General features: G+C 45.6%; 1 protein-coding gene across 1 annotated transcript in view; it reads left to right on the top strand.

Annotated features, from left to right (window-relative positions):
- The window catches only part of GNB5 (G protein subunit beta 5), a 36,893-nt gene extending 21,520 nt beyond the window's left edge, over positions 1 to 15,373 (top strand). Inside the window, exons 5-11 of the mRNA XM_036917762.2 lie at positions 696 to 828; positions 5,676 to 5,819; positions 7,230 to 7,321; positions 9,637 to 9,685; positions 11,473 to 11,569; positions 12,351 to 12,517; positions 14,311 to 15,373. Coding sequence (XP_036773657.1) covers positions 696 to 828; positions 5,676 to 5,819; positions 7,230 to 7,321; positions 9,637 to 9,685; positions 11,473 to 11,569; positions 12,351 to 12,517; positions 14,311 to 14,322 — 694 coding nt within the window. The 3' untranslated portion in view covers positions 14,323 to 15,373. The remainder of the gene's footprint in view (positions 1 to 695; positions 829 to 5,675; positions 5,820 to 7,229; positions 7,322 to 9,636; positions 9,686 to 11,472; positions 11,570 to 12,350; positions 12,518 to 14,310) is intronic.
- Positions 15,374 to 16,526: the final 1,153 nt, after the last annotated feature.

The raw sequence follows: 16,526 nt of genomic DNA, 5'->3' as shown, positions 1-16,526 counted from the left end.
GCCTCCTAAAGTGAAGCAGTAAGAAGTACACAATATCACCTTTATACTGTTATTGCCAAAAATGTGATACTTGAGTAACCATTAGGAAACAGTGTGACAAATCCAGAGTGTGTGACATACTGTAAAACAAGTGACCTGACGTGTTGTCACAAACAACAAAAAAATAGGTGGAAGGTCTGTTATAAATTAAAAGATCTTAAAAATCCATAAAAACCAAATGTAATGTGTGAACCTTGATTAGGCACTGGGGATGTCCCCACTGGGGAAGATTGACTATGGATGCCTTATGACATAGTGTTATGGAATTCATGCGAGTTTTCTTAGATGTGGTGATGATCCAGCTTTATAGGAGAAATGTTCTTTCTTTTATGAGATGTAAATTTGCAAATTGTTTTTAGATGTAAATTTGCAAATTGAAGTATTTAGATATAACATGTCCTGTCTGGTTTGCGTTCAAATGGTTTAGAACTTGCTCCCATAAATATGGCAAGATGTTAGGTTAGTGATCTGGTGTCCATTGTACTATTTTTCTTTCCAATTTACTGCACATTCAGAAACCTTCCAAGTAAAAATTAGGGGAAAGTTTATATGACGCTGCCAAAGGAAAACATTCTGAAAGTTTTGTGTGAATGAGAAAGTGTACTCTTATTCTGTTGCCCTATATTAACATTCGACACGCCTTCCTTCCTTGCTAGTGGTCTGGATAATAAGTGTTCTGTGTATCCACTGACGTTTGACAAAAATGAAAACATGGCTGCCAAGAAGAAGTCTGTTGCTATGCATACCAACTACCTGTCAGCCTGCAGCTTCACGAACTCTGACATGCAGGTAAATAAGCAGCTGCCTGGGGGACCCCCCTGCTGGAGAGCAGGGTATGTGGCAGAGAACTGAAGGGAATATAGCAGGGGAGGAAGCTTTTCCAGTGTCCCACTCAGTAGGGCGGCTGTGCTTCAGCAGCTGGCTCTAAGGGAAAGCTCCTGTTGTTTCTCACTGGCTATTACTATTATTATAATAATAATTGTTAATAAAATCAGAAATGGGAAAAATCAGGGCTATTGTTGACAGAGTTGAGAGGAACTGCACACCACATCGAACTCCTCCTCTGATTGACTTGGTGGGAGTGGAACAGGCATTCTTCTGGGGTGGTGGTTCCAAGGTGCTTCCGTGTGTAAAGCTTTGCTCTGAGCTTCTGAGCTTCAGAGTTGTGCACTTTACATGTCTCACTGTACCTACTTCACACTCCTTTTTGAACAAATGCAAAAAGAAAAAGCTTCCGGTAGTGATCTACGTTGAATAAACCACAAAGTGGAAACAACACAACTTCAACATATTGGCTAAGTTTTAACAGGTCTTAAATCTTCCATAGTTTATTTATTCACATCTGTACAGCAAACCTTCGTAAGTACTCACCACCCACATTGCCAGATACCACCGTGTTCTGGAGCTGGACTCGCACTCAGCCACTGCCCTCACTGAAACCTATCATGACTGAACAGTGAGGGTGTCTGAGAGCTCGGAGCAGAAGGGGTGGCCACAAGCTGGCTGCAAGCAGCTGCCTGAGCTGGCCTTGGAGGGCGGGAGTGCTGGGAGTACAGTGGAAGGTGGGCTGGGCCTGATCACAGGGCCCCTGAGTATCTAGGCTGACTCTGTGGACAGGCAGGAGCCACTGCAGGGGCTGGATCAGACTGGGGTTTGTTTTAAGGAGGAGAGCATTTAATTCAGATGAAAGCCTTCCATGACCTGCTCTGGTTTCAGCTGACTGATGCTGAAGGGCAGGCAAGCGTGGCCGGGAGCACGGAGACCAGGAGACTGGGTATTTGTCGATTGCTGACCCGAGGAAGGGTGTTTGGACGAGGAGTGCATGTCTGCAGCTGTTTGCAACCGGTAGTCTTGCATACATGTACAGTAGGGGGCGCTGTGGCCCCAGGTGGCTGCAGTGGCCAGAATCAGATGTCTCTGGGCCTGAGGAGCAGCCAAAGCTACAGGAGATGTTTAGTCCAAATGAGGAAAGGCTCAGAAGTTTGCAAGAACCAGTGAGTCGTCAAGCATCTGCAGTCCCTCTCGTGGAGACCCGTCACCCTCACTCGCTGTTACCGTAGGTGCTGGGGTGGGGATGAAAGCGGCACCTGTACTGTGGAGAATGCTTTCTTCCTAGCAGGAATCTAGCTGAGTCAGCTTGCATCACATCCTGGCTCCACTGTGTTCCAGCTGGTCAGTCCTAAACAAGGTTTTATTCTCCGTTTTGTCTTTCTCATGTGCATGTGAGAACAGTAGTAAATTCCTCCCTCATAACATTTTCTGAAGATTAAATGAGGTGATTTGTGTAAAATACACAAAGCTCCCGGCAAATATCAATAAATGTTAGCTCTTATTATTTTATTATCATTAACACAAAAGGTTCTTGGATGATTCAAAGGCATGGCCTGGCTTGGGTACCTCTGAACTAATGAACCTCAAGCTTTCTTCCATTCTGGGATCTAGGATGAAAAAAGAAAAGCTCAGTGGCTGCTATAAGACTATGGTATTAAACCTGCAAATTCTCTACATTCCAGAATAAATGGCAGTGAGTTACTTAGAGGTCCTATTCAGTGCACTTATTGTAACGTCTTTTTTTTTTAAATTTATTTTTACATACACTGGAAAAAAGATCACAAAAAATATTTTTAAATATTTTTTTAAGTATTGAGAATTTACTTTTAACTGTTAAAATCTATTCATTTCTTTGATTGAAGAATATGATGTGGGAAATTCCAAATTAAATAGCTAGACTGAGGTAGTTTAAAGCAGATTGTTTGGACCTGATGTCTCCCAAAAGATCAGAGATTATTGGTCCTTTGCAAGTGTTAGGACAGGAATGGGGTGGAACATCCACTAGTGGGTGTGGGCCAGGAAAGATTGGAGGGAATTACAGCATATTATAAAATACAAGTACCCAGATTAAGACGCAGTCCAAGCCTGTGTGTTTATAAGCTGTTCTTACCAGCTTAGGTCATCTTGTCAGATGCACACAGGCCTCTCGAGGGAAGTCAAGCCTGGAGGGAGTCCCATGCAGAGATTCTGCAGCCTTGGAGAGTCCCGCAATTTGAGAGCTGTCCCCAGTAGGGGCTTTAAGGAGGGTCCTGGGAGTCACACCTAAGAAGCCTGAGAGCTGCTCAGCTCACCCACCTTCTGCTCCAGGGAGGGGCTCCAGGGCAGCCTCACCGGGTTGCAGGGAGATCCTAGGCCTCCCCAAGCTGCCTGGCAGGAAACCCACTCCAAGGTGGTACAGCCAGCAGGCACAAGGCCAGGGTGGGAATAGGTTCCCCTCCTAAGAATGTGCTCCTTCTCTGCAGTAAAAGGGAGATTCTTTATCAGGGTTAGGCCTAGCATGCAAAAGAAAAGGGAAGAGAATAGGAAGGAAGGAGAGGAAATTGGAAATTGGAGGTGCAGGCGCAGCCCAGTCAGTGGCGGCGTTGAAGGCTAGCAGTCCTTAGGGCCTGGCTTCCGCTGTCTTCCTCAGCTGGTGACCTCCACCCACTGAGGGCTCTCTGTTGTGCCACTTCCTGCATTGTCTTATCACTTCACCAGGCTGTCTGAGCAGCAGGAAGGTGGGGTGCAGGGAGGCTCTGCTATCCAATGCTTAACCTTTGTGGATCCCTCGCATGGCTGCTCAGGGCCAAGCTGGTCCCAGGGCTCCGTCATGTAGTCAGCTGGGTCCCAGACCCCTGAGTCTCCTCTGGCTTTCTTCCAACCCCGCGAAGGTATGGCCAGCCCGAGCCCAGGCCTCTCACACACACAGGCAGTGACAAAAATTAAAGCTCCTGTTCACCTGCCATGCCTCTCTCTAAGCACCCCATTGTTCCTCTCCCCACGTGGGCAGCCTTTGTTCTTTTAAGCTACACAGAGGCTTCTCAAGGGGTGGTTGCACTGACCTCAAGAAAGAATTTTCTAAAATATACCCCTGATCTTCTCATCCCACTATGGCTTTCCACAGCTCCCTCTTGCCCACAGGCCAAAGTCCTCACAGTCTACCAGGCACACAGAGGTAGGCCTTTAGCTGCAGGGCCCTCCCCGCCTGCCCTTCACCTGGCCAGCTCTCACTCAGTCTTGAAGAGCAGCTCAGATGTTGCCAGAGTGGGTTTGGTGCCCTTCCCGTGGGCCTGCCTATATCTCAGCACTGTGATCATCGTCTTGTCTGCCAAGACTCTCAGAAGAACTTGGCAATCCAGCATTGCTAAGTTTATTAGGTCTAAGTTTATTACTGCAGCAAAGGAGAACTCCAGCCTGACAGAATTTCCATAGCATCTCACAATGAAGAAATCAGGGAAGGGTACTTGGAAGGTTCCGGAATCTGGGCTGGGTGATTTCAAGGTGGGTCTTTGAGGTGGGATACTGGTTATGACATATTGGCTTTGAATTGATGAGCTGAGGGAGGTGAGGGTCTTGAAGCAAGTCTTGATGAGCAAGTTTAAGAGTCTGAAGAAGTAAGCTGATTCACTGTTTTATAGTCTTATATGGCAAGAGCACTTACTTCCTAGAGCAAGCAGCTGGGTTGTTTTTACTTGGTCTCAGTATCATCCTACATAGCACCAGGAAACTATGCTCAGTCCCAGAAAACAGTTTAACACAGGCACAGGGAATTAGGTTGGTTTCAGTCCACACTGCCAATCCTTTTAAAATGAGCTCCAGGAAAACAGACCAAGACACAATCTTTCTGCAAACCGTAATGCTGAGCGGAGCGCCTGGATGGCATCGGCACACAGCAGATGCTTGTTGATCTGTGAGTGCATGAGTATCCACACCTCTCAGTGGTCCTGGGAGCCTCTGGGCAGCACCCAGCTCTGGGGAGAAGCAGTGACAGGACAGTGTGTCCAACAAAATGCTGCCTCACCCAGTGGGGTCCAGGGAGCAGCACTGGCATCACCGGAGTTTGTGAGATTTCTGGAATCTCAGACTCTCCCCAGACTCTCTGTGAGCCAGCAGCCAGATGACAGGGTGCACGTTACTGTCTGAGAAGCACCTCAGTTGTCTGGCCTGCACAACAGTGGGTTTGGCTGCCTGTGGGAGCTGCTCAAGGTTCAACAAATGTTCTCAGAGCAGTTCCGCTGTGCCGGGGCAGGCGAGGGGCCTGCAGGTGTGTCAGGGAGGCCGCAGGGGTTTGTACTCCAGGAGGACAGGCACGTAAGCACACAGCTCGAGGACAGTGGGGGTGTCAAGAATGAACTTTCTCGGTGCAGGAAAAATGTCTCTGTGCTTGAATCAGATACAGCAAGGTGTGTGTCCACGTGTGTGTTGAGCCGCCTCCCTTTCCCTGTGGATCTCTAAGCATGGATGGCAGAGTAATAATAAAAGCCATGGTGTGGGACATGCGCTCAGGCCAGTGCGTGCAGGCTTTTGAAACACATGAATCTGACATCAACAGTGTCCAGTCAGTGAGTAGAATGTTCATGTTACTTCTCTGCTCTGCTGCTGTCCCCTGGCCTGGCGTAGTGGTTAGCCCAGGAACCACCTCCAGGCTGTTTACTTGGCTGAGAGAGGCCTCCCCAGCAAGGAGGGCTGATTCGTGGTGGAACTGAACAGAGCTCTAGAGCTCTTGAAGATTTTTAATCTAATTGCACCAGGAACAATATTGTCTTCCTTAAGTCAGTATATTTCTCATTCATTCAGAACACCCTTCCTGTCCTTTCTGTGAGCAGATCCTGACGGCAAGCGGTGATGGGACATGTGCCCTGTGGGACGTGGAGAGCGGGCAGCTGCTGCAGAGCTTCCATGGGCACGGGGCTGACGTGCTCTGCTTGGACCTGGCCCCCTCAGAAACAGGAAACACCTTCGTGTCTGGGGTAAAGACCTAAGGAAAACCTCTAGGGGAGCTTTGTGTCCATGGGAGGCTTATGGCAGCAGTTGCTGCCATTTCTTGGGACTAGACTGGATGCTTCCCTAGAAGGGGCTGCAGGAATTGTCCTCAGCTCACCACTGCCCCCCTATCTCCTGCAGCATTTAGCAGCACTTGGTGGGCAGTCACAGTGCTGGGCTGTGAGGGTCTCCAGATCTGCGGCTGACATCCTACATAGGGATCTAGAGTGTTTTTCCAGTGTGAACGCTGTGACTCAAGGTGCTAGTTTGCCATGTTTTTAAATGTCATTCCTCAAATAAACAGCAGAGTCAGCCCTGGAGAGCATTAGAAATGAGCTGCAAGGGCAGTGACCCAGTCAGATGACTGCCAAGGTGGGGCAGTGCCATGCGGTCAGGGCCGGTGGCTTGTGGGATGCTCTCCCACCAGTCACCATCACCCCCACCCCAGGGTACAGGAGTATAAGTATAATGGAGTATGGAAGGCTCTGAGTCAGGCAGACAAGGTGGCACAGAGGAGCACTAGCCCAGGAGTCAGGACACCTGGGTCTGGCTTTGCTACCTGACTAAATTTCCTCATCTGTAAATTGGACATATTGCAGCTCGGATGCGAACTTTAAGCCATTACTTCTTCTGTGTGACTCCTGGGAGTCTACTTTATGCTACCTAGGCCTGATAACAGGACTGCCCTGCAGGGATTCATCAGAGAGCTCCTGGAACTACAATGGTGTAATGTAGAAACTTCATGTTTATGGTTCTCTGGGTTGCATTGGGCAGCACGACGACAAGTGTTTACGGGGGTTGAGGCAGAAGCCCTGGGAGGCGACACAAGACACCCAGCTGACCGCTGGCCGGGCCATAATTTGGTCCCTAGTTTGCCGACCCCAACCTGGCTTAGGACTGGGGGTGCAGATGGTCTGGGGGCAGTGGTGCTCCCCCTTTGCAGGGCTGCTCCATACACTTGAGACAAAGTGGGGAAGTCCCACTGTGTACCCACTGTCTACCTCCTCTCTGGGCTTAGGGAGGCAGAGGTCGGCGGGGGGCTGAGGGGCTTACGGTTGGAAAGAACAAAATGAAGAGAAGAGAAATGCTCAGGATGGAGGTGAGAACGAGGCTCTGGAGGCTGGAAGGTTTACACCCACTCAGAAAGGTGAGAAAGAAGAAAACATGCTAAAAGTGGTGATGGAGGCCTTCTGCTCCCCTTCCCACCCCAAGACCTAGTTCCGGCCTTACAAGTGCATCCCAGTAGAGGCCAGTGGCCTTAGGTGAAGCTAAGAAGAGCATGTTGTCAGCCATTTACCAATGGGAAATAAATGGTCTCTGTTCCATAATTGGAACTCATGCCTGCCTGTAGACAGTCCGTGCAGTGGCCATAACTCTGGGTAACTTTGCATTTGTAGGGTTGTGACAAGAAGGCCATGGTGTGGGACATGCGCTCGGGCCAGTGCGTGCAGGCTTTTGAAACACATGAATCTGACATCAACAGTGTCCGGTCAGTGAGTAGAATGTTCATGTTACTTCTCTGCTCTGCTGCTGTCCCCTGGCCTGGCGTAGTGGTTAGCCCAGGAACCACCTCCAGGCTGTTTACTTGGCTGAGAGAGGCCTCCCCAGCAAGGAGGGCTGATTCGTGGTGGAACTGAACAGAGCTCTAGAGCTCTTGAAGATTTTTAATCTAATTGCACCAGGAACAATATTGTCTTCCTTAAGTCAGTATTTTTCTCATTCATTCAGTTACTCAGCAAATATCTATTGAGACTTACATGCTAGACATTATTTCAGGAACTGGTAGTACAGTTGTGATCCACATAAACAAGGTCTCCACTCTCCTGCAGGAGACAAAACCAAGCACAAATAAACCAATGTGCAATTTAATTTAAGATGCTGAAAAGTGCTGTGGAAGAAGTAAAACATGCTGGTGGGATGGCATGGGTTATTACTTAGAAGGCCTCTCTAAGAAAGTGATGTTTAAACTGAAGCCAGGATGATGAAAGAGCCGGGCTTGCAGAGAGCCGGGGGAAGCTGAGATACGGAGACCTAACCCAGGCCAGGTGACTGCCCGGGAGTTTTGAATTGGGAGGTTGGGGGTCACGTGGCTAACTGGATCTATGTTTTGCCTTTAAAAGATCACTCGGGCTGCTGTATGGAGAATAGGTTTCAGGCAATCAAAAATGGAAGATGATGGCCAGTTAGAAAGCTGTATGAGTTCAAGAAGGAAATGTTGGTGGCTAGAATTAAAGAAGACATTGTGGAGACAGAACTGTCTAGGATTGTGAAGGGGCTGAGATTTTACCCTAGCTGCCAGCTAACAAATTAGGCTGCCACAGTTTCCAGGATGCTGGCAGAAGACACAAGACACTTGGGCCAAAGGGGAAGGACAGTTATACCCATAGCAAAGGCCATAGCCAGCGTACCAGCTATTTGTGCGGGTTGCCTGAGCCCCACTCCACAGGGTGACATGAGGAGAGCCAGATGACACCGTCACATGTGAGGGGTCACATTAGAAGAACCCCTGAGCTGAGGAAGCCCAAACCTTTATAAGGGGCAGTAAGCAGGGACCCACTTACTATGAGAGGGAAGACTGGATGAAGTACAGGTAGGAGGCAGTGGTTGCACATGGATTCTGGAGCCCTGTTTTGAGATAGTTAAGTTTGCGATGCCTGTTACACAACCAAATGGAGGCATTGAGTCGGTAGCAGGATCTGTGAACCAGATCCCAAGAGAGAAGTGACGTGTGAATTTGGAAGCCAGCACAGACAATACTTCCGGTATAATCACCCAAGAATCTTCATTATACTTGTTCCCCTTAAAAGCAAGAACGAAGTAAGAATGCTTATTTACTTCAGTAATAGAAGTGTTAGTAAGAATTCTCTAGCTCCCTGCCCTCAAACGTACGATAGGGGAAAAGGAAAAAGACTGTCACTTTTTGCAAATGTGTAGTAATTACCTAGAAAATCAAAGGAAATCAATCCAGAAATTAATACAGATAGTAAATGAAGTTAGTGAGAGGCAGGATAGAATATAAGACCACAAAAATAAACAAGACCCCTATACATTCATGAAATACGGCTAAAAAATGCACATTCTCTCACCCATGCTGCCCCTCTGCCCTGAACCCTCTTCCTCCGATGTGCATCAGGCCTCAGTTTAGGCTTCCCTCCCTCTAGGAAGCCTTATCATTGAGAAGAGAGTGACTATAATCATCATCACCATCATTTATTATTGAATGCTTTTTATTTGGCACCGTGCCAAAGTCTTTGCACATACTGTCTTACTCAGTCACCACAGCAGGTCATGTGCATTCTCATCCTCACTGTTGGATGAGGACACTGAGTCTGGGCGGGGTGGAGTCACTTGCCATAGGTGTCCCATGTAGTAGGTGGTCAAGCAGAGAGGCACGAGGCTCTGTAGATCAGATTCCAGGGTCTGTGTGTAAACCACTTTCTTATCCCTGAGCTCTGAGCCAACTCTTGGGAATGAAGTGTGTGATCAACAGAAACTGTGGTTGGGGGGGGTCTGCTCTGTGTGGTACCTGGTGCAAGTACTCATTATCTCGGTTACTCCTCACCAACACTCTGCAAGGCCGGTGTCTCTGTTGCCTATTTACGGGGAGGGAAACTAGAGGCCAGTGGGCCAGCCCGATGAGCCTCCCTTTCCAGCTTCTGCAACAGGTGGTCCTGTGTCCCTGGACATAGAGATTCTGATTCTGAGGGCCCACGTGGGCCAACCTTCCCAGCTGGTTCTGACGGGCCTGAGGGACTGGGAATCACCACTCAGTGAAAGCTTTCCACCCACACTTTGTCTCTGCAGATACTACCCGAGTGGAGATGCCTTTGCTTCAGGCTCAGATGATGCTACGGTATGTTTCTAAGTTATTGGAAGCCTTTCCTATTTGAAAGAGAGGCGTACTGACTTAATTTTATTTTTCAAAAATTAATTTTTTTCCTGATGACAGAAGCAATGTGCATTTATTAAAGAAACCTGGAGGGGAGGGGAATTAAATTACTCTGCTCTTCCTACCCAAGAAAAGTGACAATTGAATGAATCCCTTGCTGTATCTTTTCTTTTTAAACAAAATGTCTTATATTTGCTTTTTTCACTTAACCACAGATTGTGAACATTTTCCCATGCCAATAAATATTTTTTTATATTATGTTTTCTTAATGATTGAATAGTATTCCATGTTATAGACATGCCATCACTTACTGCACATATTCAATTTTTGGACATTTAGATTTTTCAAGGTTTTGTTTTTCTGTTAAAAACACTCTTATAAGTAAATATTTTTTGCTAGTTATTATTTCCTTGTGATTCTCAGATATGAACCTGTTCCGTCAAAAATAGGCCTTGTTTTAAGGCTTTTGCTACTAATTGCCAAGTTATATTGACCTAGTTTTCAAGAGAAATTCCTTCTTGTGCCCTCAGAATATCAAGTATCTTATTAAATAATGGGTTTCATCCTAATATGGTACTATAAAAAGAACTACTAAGGAGTACACTGAGAGTTTTGATAATGAAAATTTAAACATCTGTATGTCAAAAAAATATATGACAAAATATAAAGGCATACATTTTGGAAAAATTCTTGCCATGTATATGACAGACCAAGTTGAAATCCTTCAGATATAAATGAGGTTACATAGTCACTAAGCTAAACACCCCCAATAAAAAAAAAGGATAAAATACAGGCTGCTTACAAGGCAATAAATCCAGAATGGCAAATAAATGTCAAAATGTTTTCAAAGTCACCTGTATTCCAAGAAATGCCAGTTTAAGTGATTAGATGCTCATTTGCCTCTTGGGTTGGCCGAGAAACAACTGGTGCTAGAGATGGTCTGATAAAGGAGCCTTGGATGAGCTGGGGTCAGGACCACTGGTGCCGCCCTTCTGGAGGGCAGTCTTGAGATCTGAATCAAGAGCTCTCAAAACATCCCTACCCTTCGATCTGGTCATGCTATTTCTTAGAACAGTTCTCTTCTAAGGATTCTGTTCTTTTGCTATTCTTAGGAAAATTTCAGAGATATGTATAAAGATTTTTATGTAAGAATAGTCGTCGTTTATTATTTATACAAGAAAAATTAGATACAATCAAAACACCAGGGAATGGCTAAGCAGATTCTGATAAATCCACATGAGAAATATTCAACATCCATGTTAGTCATGGTTTTTGAAGATGATCTAATGATAAGAGAAAATGCTCATTAACATAGTGCTAATAGAATAATGAAACATCCACTCCATTTAAATACACACATAAAATAGAAACAAGACTGAAGGAAATAGCCCAGATGTTAGTTAGTACTTCTAGGACTTGGGGTGAGTTTTGTTTCCTTCTTTATGCTTTTCTGAGTTTTCCTGAGTTTTCTACAATAAACATGTATCCTTTATGAGAAAAAAAGAAGGGACTCATTTTTTGTTTTGATACCCAAAGAAGTGTTCTGTGTTTGCTGTTTCCTTGAATCTCCACTGATCCATGAAGAGGAGTCAGGATTGAGGGAGAAAAATACCAGGAGAAATAAACTAAGGAGCTGTTTCCCTTACCGCTCAAACTACAAAAGCCATCAACACCTGCCTACAGCTGTGTGGTCATCACTTCACCAAACTAGAGCCAGAAATAAGTACCTCTTTGTCCTTTTGTCACCCCAGTGTCGCCTCTACGACCTCCGGGCAGACAGGGAGGTTGCCATCTATTCCAAAGACAGTATCATATTTGGAGCATCCAGCGTGGACTTCTCCCTCAGTGGTAAGAATTTTTTTCAGAAACTTCCCCAGGACTGTAAAACAGGACCTAAACGAAACCCAGCTCCCTATAAAGCTTGCTCTCAGCTGAACTTCCCGTGGGCTGATAGGCTAAGTAATCTACAGTTGTACCAGTTTTCCTCCATGACCCCCCACTTCACCCTGCCCAAAGCAGCCTCCCCCAGCCCCATTCACTTCAGGAGAAATGAAGGCTGTGCCCACCTAATGCTGTTGACAGTGATGTATCAAGACTTCACATCTGCATTTCCTGTAAGCATTTCTTCCCCAGCCTTCCTTTCTCCCCTTTGTCCCTACAGGGACTTTTTGCAGAGGTGGAGCGGGTGAAGCAAGAGTCCCTTTCTAATGCCCTGAAGCTCATGGCTCCTCTGCCCTCCCAGCTGGGGAGGCTAGGCTGATAGGCTGTGTCGCTGAGCCACCCAGTTCCTCAGCACACCCCCTGCCCTGCGTCTGGCCCCTGGTCAGGCATGTTGCTACTGCTGCCTTGGAACGCCTTTTCCCGTCCTTCTCTGCATCGCAGCTTCTTTCTCGGTCCTCAGGAGCCCACTTGGGTCACTCCCTGTGCAGTGCCCTCTTGATCCCCTGTCCTCTGGATCACATAGCACTTTAGACACAGCTAAGCGCTCCATTATAGCCTTACCACATGGTGCTGCAGTGTGTCAGTTAGGTGCCTGCCTGCCCACCACCCGCAGTGAGTGAGTGACAGTCATGAAAAAAACAGGAAGGGAGGAACTGGCTCAATAACCATTATATCCTCCTGTTTTGAGGTCGCCTGCTGTTTGCTGGATACAATGATTATACCATCAACGTCTGGGATGTTCTTAAAGGGTCTCGAGTCTCCATCCTGTTTGGACATGAAAACCGTGTTAGTACTCTACGAGTTTCCCCTGATGGGACTGCTTTTTGCTCAGGATCATGGGATCATACCCTAAGAGTAAGAGAGAAGTTTTTCTATTTTACTCTGTGTATGAGAGGAGGAGTGACTGGCCTGCCTTATAGCAGAGGGGTTAGATGAGCAAGGATGGGCCAAAGCAGCTAAACGGAGCTCTAATTTCAGCACTGCCCATGGCCACAGAAGGAACGAGTTGCCTGGGAGGTAATGAGTCCCCCATCAATGCAAGTGTTCAAGCATAGATTAAACAGTGCATCAGCATGTCGTTGAGGGTCTGGGTGATCCAAAGGTTCCCTTTGATCCTAAAAGTCTGATTCTTCTGAGCTCAGACTTTAGTAAGCCACAGATTGCCACTCATCTCCCAGTAGTGAAGAGTTGTTATTCTGTGGAAAATTCCCTCAGATTCTCAAAGAGCTCCATGACCTTGTTAATTGTTGATTCTCCAGAAATACCACCAATACAGCAATGCTAAGTTTATTGTTTAACACAGTATGGAAGACCACAAACATGACAGTTGTAGTAGAATCCCAGACGGGGAGAGCAAGGACAGATGTTCATGAGGTTTGGGGTCTGGTTTAAGGCAGGTCTTTAGATGGAGGGACTTAATTAGGATTGGACACATTTGTGGCATAATACAGATGGTCCCCAACTTAAAATGGTTTGACTTAACCATTTTCCAACTTTACAGTGGTGTGAAAACAATATGCATTCATTCAGTAGAAACCGCTACTTTGAATTTTGAGTTTTTATCTGTTTTCTGGCTAGCCATATGTGGTATGATACTCCCGCAATGCCACTTAGCAGCAGCGAGCCCCCTGTCAGCCACACCATCACAAGGGTAAACAACCGATACACTTAAAACCACCCTGTACCCAGACAACCATTCTGTTTTTCACTTTCAGTATGGCATTCAGCAAATTACATGAGATATTCAACTCTTCATTATAAAATAGGCTTTGTGCTAGATGATTTTGCCCAGCTGGAGACATTATAATGTAAGTGTTCTGAGCACATTAAAGGTAGGCTAAGGCTAAGATAGCAATTAGGTTAGATGTATTAAATACATTTTTGATTTATGATATTTTCAACTGAAGATGGGTTTATCAGGATATAATCCTATTGTTAAGGAAGACCTGTAGTTTAGGATTGCTGGACACCGGGTATGGGGAGGGAGATGATTTCAAAGACAGTCTTAAAAAATAACCAGTCATCTGTAGCATCTGACAATGCTGATGGACAGTGACTGTAATGGAGTATGTGGTGGGGACTTGATAATGGGGGGGAATGTAGTAACCACAATGTTGCTCATGTGAAACCTTCCTAAGATTGTATATCAGTGATACCTTAATAATAAAAAAAAAGTAACCAGTCATTTGATGCTCTGTTTTGTCTTGAGAAAAGAAAATCTTTCCTAAGAAGGGTAGTTGAGTAGTCTAATCTTAGGGTAAATAGATAAAAAGATTTTTTGCCAAGTTCTTGAAACAAACAAAGAAGTTATTTGTGACTTCCTAGGCAAGAGGTCCCTGAATGAGTAGTCGAGTTAATGTACTCAGTGAGCTGTGTGGTGCAGGTGGTTTCAGTGTCCGACCTGAGAGTAACCAGTCCCTGCTAAGGAGGCCACAGGTGCCCCTCACATGTTAGCTAAGGGAAAGGGTGTCCAAAGAATCACCTTTGAGTTGTGGGGAGTAAAGTGTTATCCTCCCAAGACTTGTGAGTGTTCTACTTGGGATGGGTGGTGTGTGTCTGTGTGAAACTGACTTTGATTTTCTCTCTTTAAACTCGTTTTATGAGTCATTAACTACCAAAGGGACTAAAAATTGTCTGTGTCTTTGCAGGTCTGGGCTTAATCGTCTGCCCACGATGCACACATGGGTACCTGAGGATGGAATTTTAAATCGTCACATATAAATAGATCTTACTTCTGGAGGACGTGAGCGTTGCTTGCAGCTTAGCTTAAAGGAGCAGCTCCATGGCTGAAAAGCTCACTACGCAACTCCAATATGACTATTAAAACCACCACTGGAAAGATACCAGTGTGTGCTTTAGCACTAGGAGAACACCTTCAAGTACAGTGTTTTTCATTTTGAACACTTTTTCAAATGTATTCATTTTTAATGTTACTATACGAGTCTCAGCTCCATCTATTACCAATAGAATTCAGCATCACATATATCCCATATTATTTCCTTGAGTCAGATTTGTTTTGGGAGTACTTTAAAAATCTGACCTTTCTCAGTGTGCACTGTGACTTTTGGAACCTTTTAGATGTGCTGATCTTAATGGACTGTTTGAGGACTGTGTTAATTAATTGGCCTATGATAGAAGAAAATTCCAATTCCAAACGTTATTGGACAAAATCACTTTTTGAAAATATGTTTTTATTATAAGGGTATCTTTTTCAGTCTCCTCTCATACTGTCTTATAAAACATTTTCATCTGTGTGAACTAAAATGAAGTCGAGATATGCATAAAATGGACAGGATGTTTGATTTATGAATTATGATGACGTGGTCTATCACTATATCATTTGGACAGGACATTTTCTTTCATTTGAGGGAAAAGCTGAGTGCTGTTCGTGACACAAATGCTTCTCAGAACAACCAAAACCTTTCTCTGTGGGAACACAAAATAGTGAACTTATTTAAAAACCTATTAGTAATATTAGATGTATTAAGATAAGTAGTATCCAGTCAGGCTAAAGAGGATCTTGTCCATACCATACTCAGAAACTATATATATGTGGACTCATACTAGTCCATAAACTGTAGTCATATTTATTGCATTACAGATATAATTACATCTACAAATTAATTGATAGGTCTCATGTGATAATGTCTTTGCTTCTCTTACAGTGAGAAAAAAATAGAAGATAACTTGTCTTTATTTGAAATTCAGTAATTCCTTCTGGAAGATACCAAGTGTTTATGTTACAAGGATCCCTTTTCCTTTTTTTTTTTTTTTTTAGATGTCAAGGCTTATTGTTTTAGAAAACTCATTCATAAAAATGGCATGCATTACTTAGAGAAATAAAAGGTCACCTCAGGCACCAAAAGCCATTCCTGTTAGGCTCACCCTGTGGGCAGTCTGGGATGTGACAGGCCAGGTCCTTGGGGTGCCCAAGGACGTATGTCTGGAGTTCCCCAGATCCCCTGTTCTCTTGGCCCTCCTCCAACCTGGCCCTCCTCTTAGTAGCCGTGCTGGCTTTGCAGGCCCAGCCGTAGGCCGTGCTGCTCAGAGAAGCCCTCCCCAGAGATGAGCCAGGCTCAGAGAGGCCTGTCAGTCACCAGAGAGGTCTGGCCCCGGCACTTGTGGAAGCACCAAAGGCTTCCGGACATGCCTTCACTCAGACTACCTGTGATGAGCCAGTCAGTCAAAAATCAGCCAGCCCAGGTTTTTCCATCAATTCTTGTTAAACATTAGGGTTATATCTGGTCATCTGCCAAGCAAACTTTTACCAAGGGCTTAACTACACGGCAGGCCCTAGGGTAAAGAGCGAAATATGAAAGGTCCTTGCTTGCCTCCAGAGAGCCCAGAGGGAGGGACCGTGGTCCAGAGGGATGATGTTTCAGCCATCTTCTCCCCCTTCTCTCCCAGCCTTCTCCCTTCCCTGGTGGATTCCAGTCTGGGCAGGGGCCACGGGGCTCCTGCCAGCTGCAGAAGCGGAAAGGTCCCAGAGTTTGTCCCGGGGTATTTCCAAGCTCTGCTCCCAGGATGTTACAGAGTTTGTTCCTAGCTCCTGGCTAGGATACCCTTCCCTCTTTCCCACAGACCCTTCAGTGTCGCTGCATTCTAACCTGGGCCTCCCAGAAGTAAAGGAAGACAGGACAAAGGAAACATCATCTAGACTCAGGGACAGCAATTTCAAGGTTATGTGTTTGGAGAGATAGAGAGCATCTTCAGTATATGTACAAAATAGCCCATAACTTCCCAATCAAAAAGCTATGAAAAAAAACCTTTTTAACTATGAAAGTATTCCCTAGAATGCTCCCTCAGCCCCATGGGCAGTAAGCCACAAGTATTTAATCTCACAGTAGGTGTTGTTTAGTATTTA

Source organism: Manis pentadactyla, chromosome 11 (assembly GCF_030020395.1).
Source record: "Manis pentadactyla isolate mManPen7 chromosome 11, mManPen7.hap1, whole genome shotgun sequence".
In the NCBI taxonomy this organism is placed as follows: Eukaryota; Metazoa; Chordata; class Mammalia; order Pholidota; family Manidae; genus Manis; species Manis pentadactyla.
This window is presented reverse-complemented; position numbering and strand designations above follow the sequence as displayed.